Source organism: Trichinella spiralis (assembly GCF_000181795.1).
Source record: "Trichinella spiralis strain ISS 195 chromosome Unknown Scfld3780, whole genome shotgun sequence".
NCBI lineage: Eukaryota > Metazoa > Nematoda > Enoplea > Trichinellida > Trichinellidae > Trichinella > Trichinella spiralis.
In genome coordinates, this window is record NW_003530719.1 from 1 (window position 1) to 892 (window position 892).

At 31.8% G+C, this 892-nt stretch overlaps 1 protein-coding gene across 1 annotated transcript; it reads left to right on the plus strand.

The window, feature by feature from the left end:
• Positions 1-244: 244 nt before the first annotated feature.
• Tsp_15652 (ISWI chromatin-remodeling complex ATPase ISW2) lies at positions 245-868 on the plus strand (the record flags this gene model as incomplete). Its single annotated transcript, XM_003367730.1, has 3 exons — positions 245-538; positions 594-731; positions 830-868. Coding segments are annotated over 3 exons (471 nt in total), but the record flags the coding sequence as incomplete, so codon positions are not given.
• Between the last annotated feature and the right edge of the window lie 24 nt (positions 869-892).

Here is an 892-nt window from a genome sequence, read left to right on the forward strand (position 1 = left end):
GATTTTAATGAAAAGATCCTACTTCCTTCTTGTTAGATTTTTTCAAAATATTTTACATTCGGCTTCTGGTAGTAACTGACGGGTATGTTTTATTTAATGTTGTTTTTAATAATTATATTATATTATATATATTATAGTATAGTATAGTATAGTATATTTTATTTTATTTATATATGGTTTAATTTTGTTTGTTTGTTTTTTACCGATTTTATTAGTGTATATTTATATTTTGCTCATTTTTTAGTAAACTGCATTAATAAGCTAGAGAAAATGGTTAGCGAGGATGATATGGAAGTCGATGATGGTCCTCCTATGCTTGATAGAGAAGATTATTCAGAGCCGTCTTCATCTCGCCGTCAAAGTGAAAGCGAGGAAGAAGATTATTTGGATGTTAAGAGCTCTAAGATCGCAAAAGTTGCTAGACCGGATACTGGAGATCATTACGATCAAGTATTGAATGATCAGGCAAAGCGTTTTGAATATCTGTTGAAACAGACAGAAGTGTATTCACATTTTGTGTCTAGCGGCGCGTTGACTGGTGAGTTTAATTATTTTTACTTGTTTGTTTCAACATCTTTGTTATAAATTATTAGAAGGGAAGAAACTTGGTTCTCCTTTGAAAATTAAAGAAAAGAAAGACGGTAAAGTGATTCCGAAGGTTTCAGCTGTTGGCGATCACCGACATCGCAAAACTGAAAAAGAAGAGGATGAGGAATTGTTAGAAGAGGAACGTCATAATGCAAACATTTTTTGCTTTGCACAATCTCCTTGGTGTAAGAAATTGAATTTTGCTTAAATTTTTCCATCGTAATAAAAGTATTCGTTTTAGATATCAAAGGAGGTGAAATGCGAGATTATCAAATTCGCGGTTTAAACTGGATGATTGCTTTAT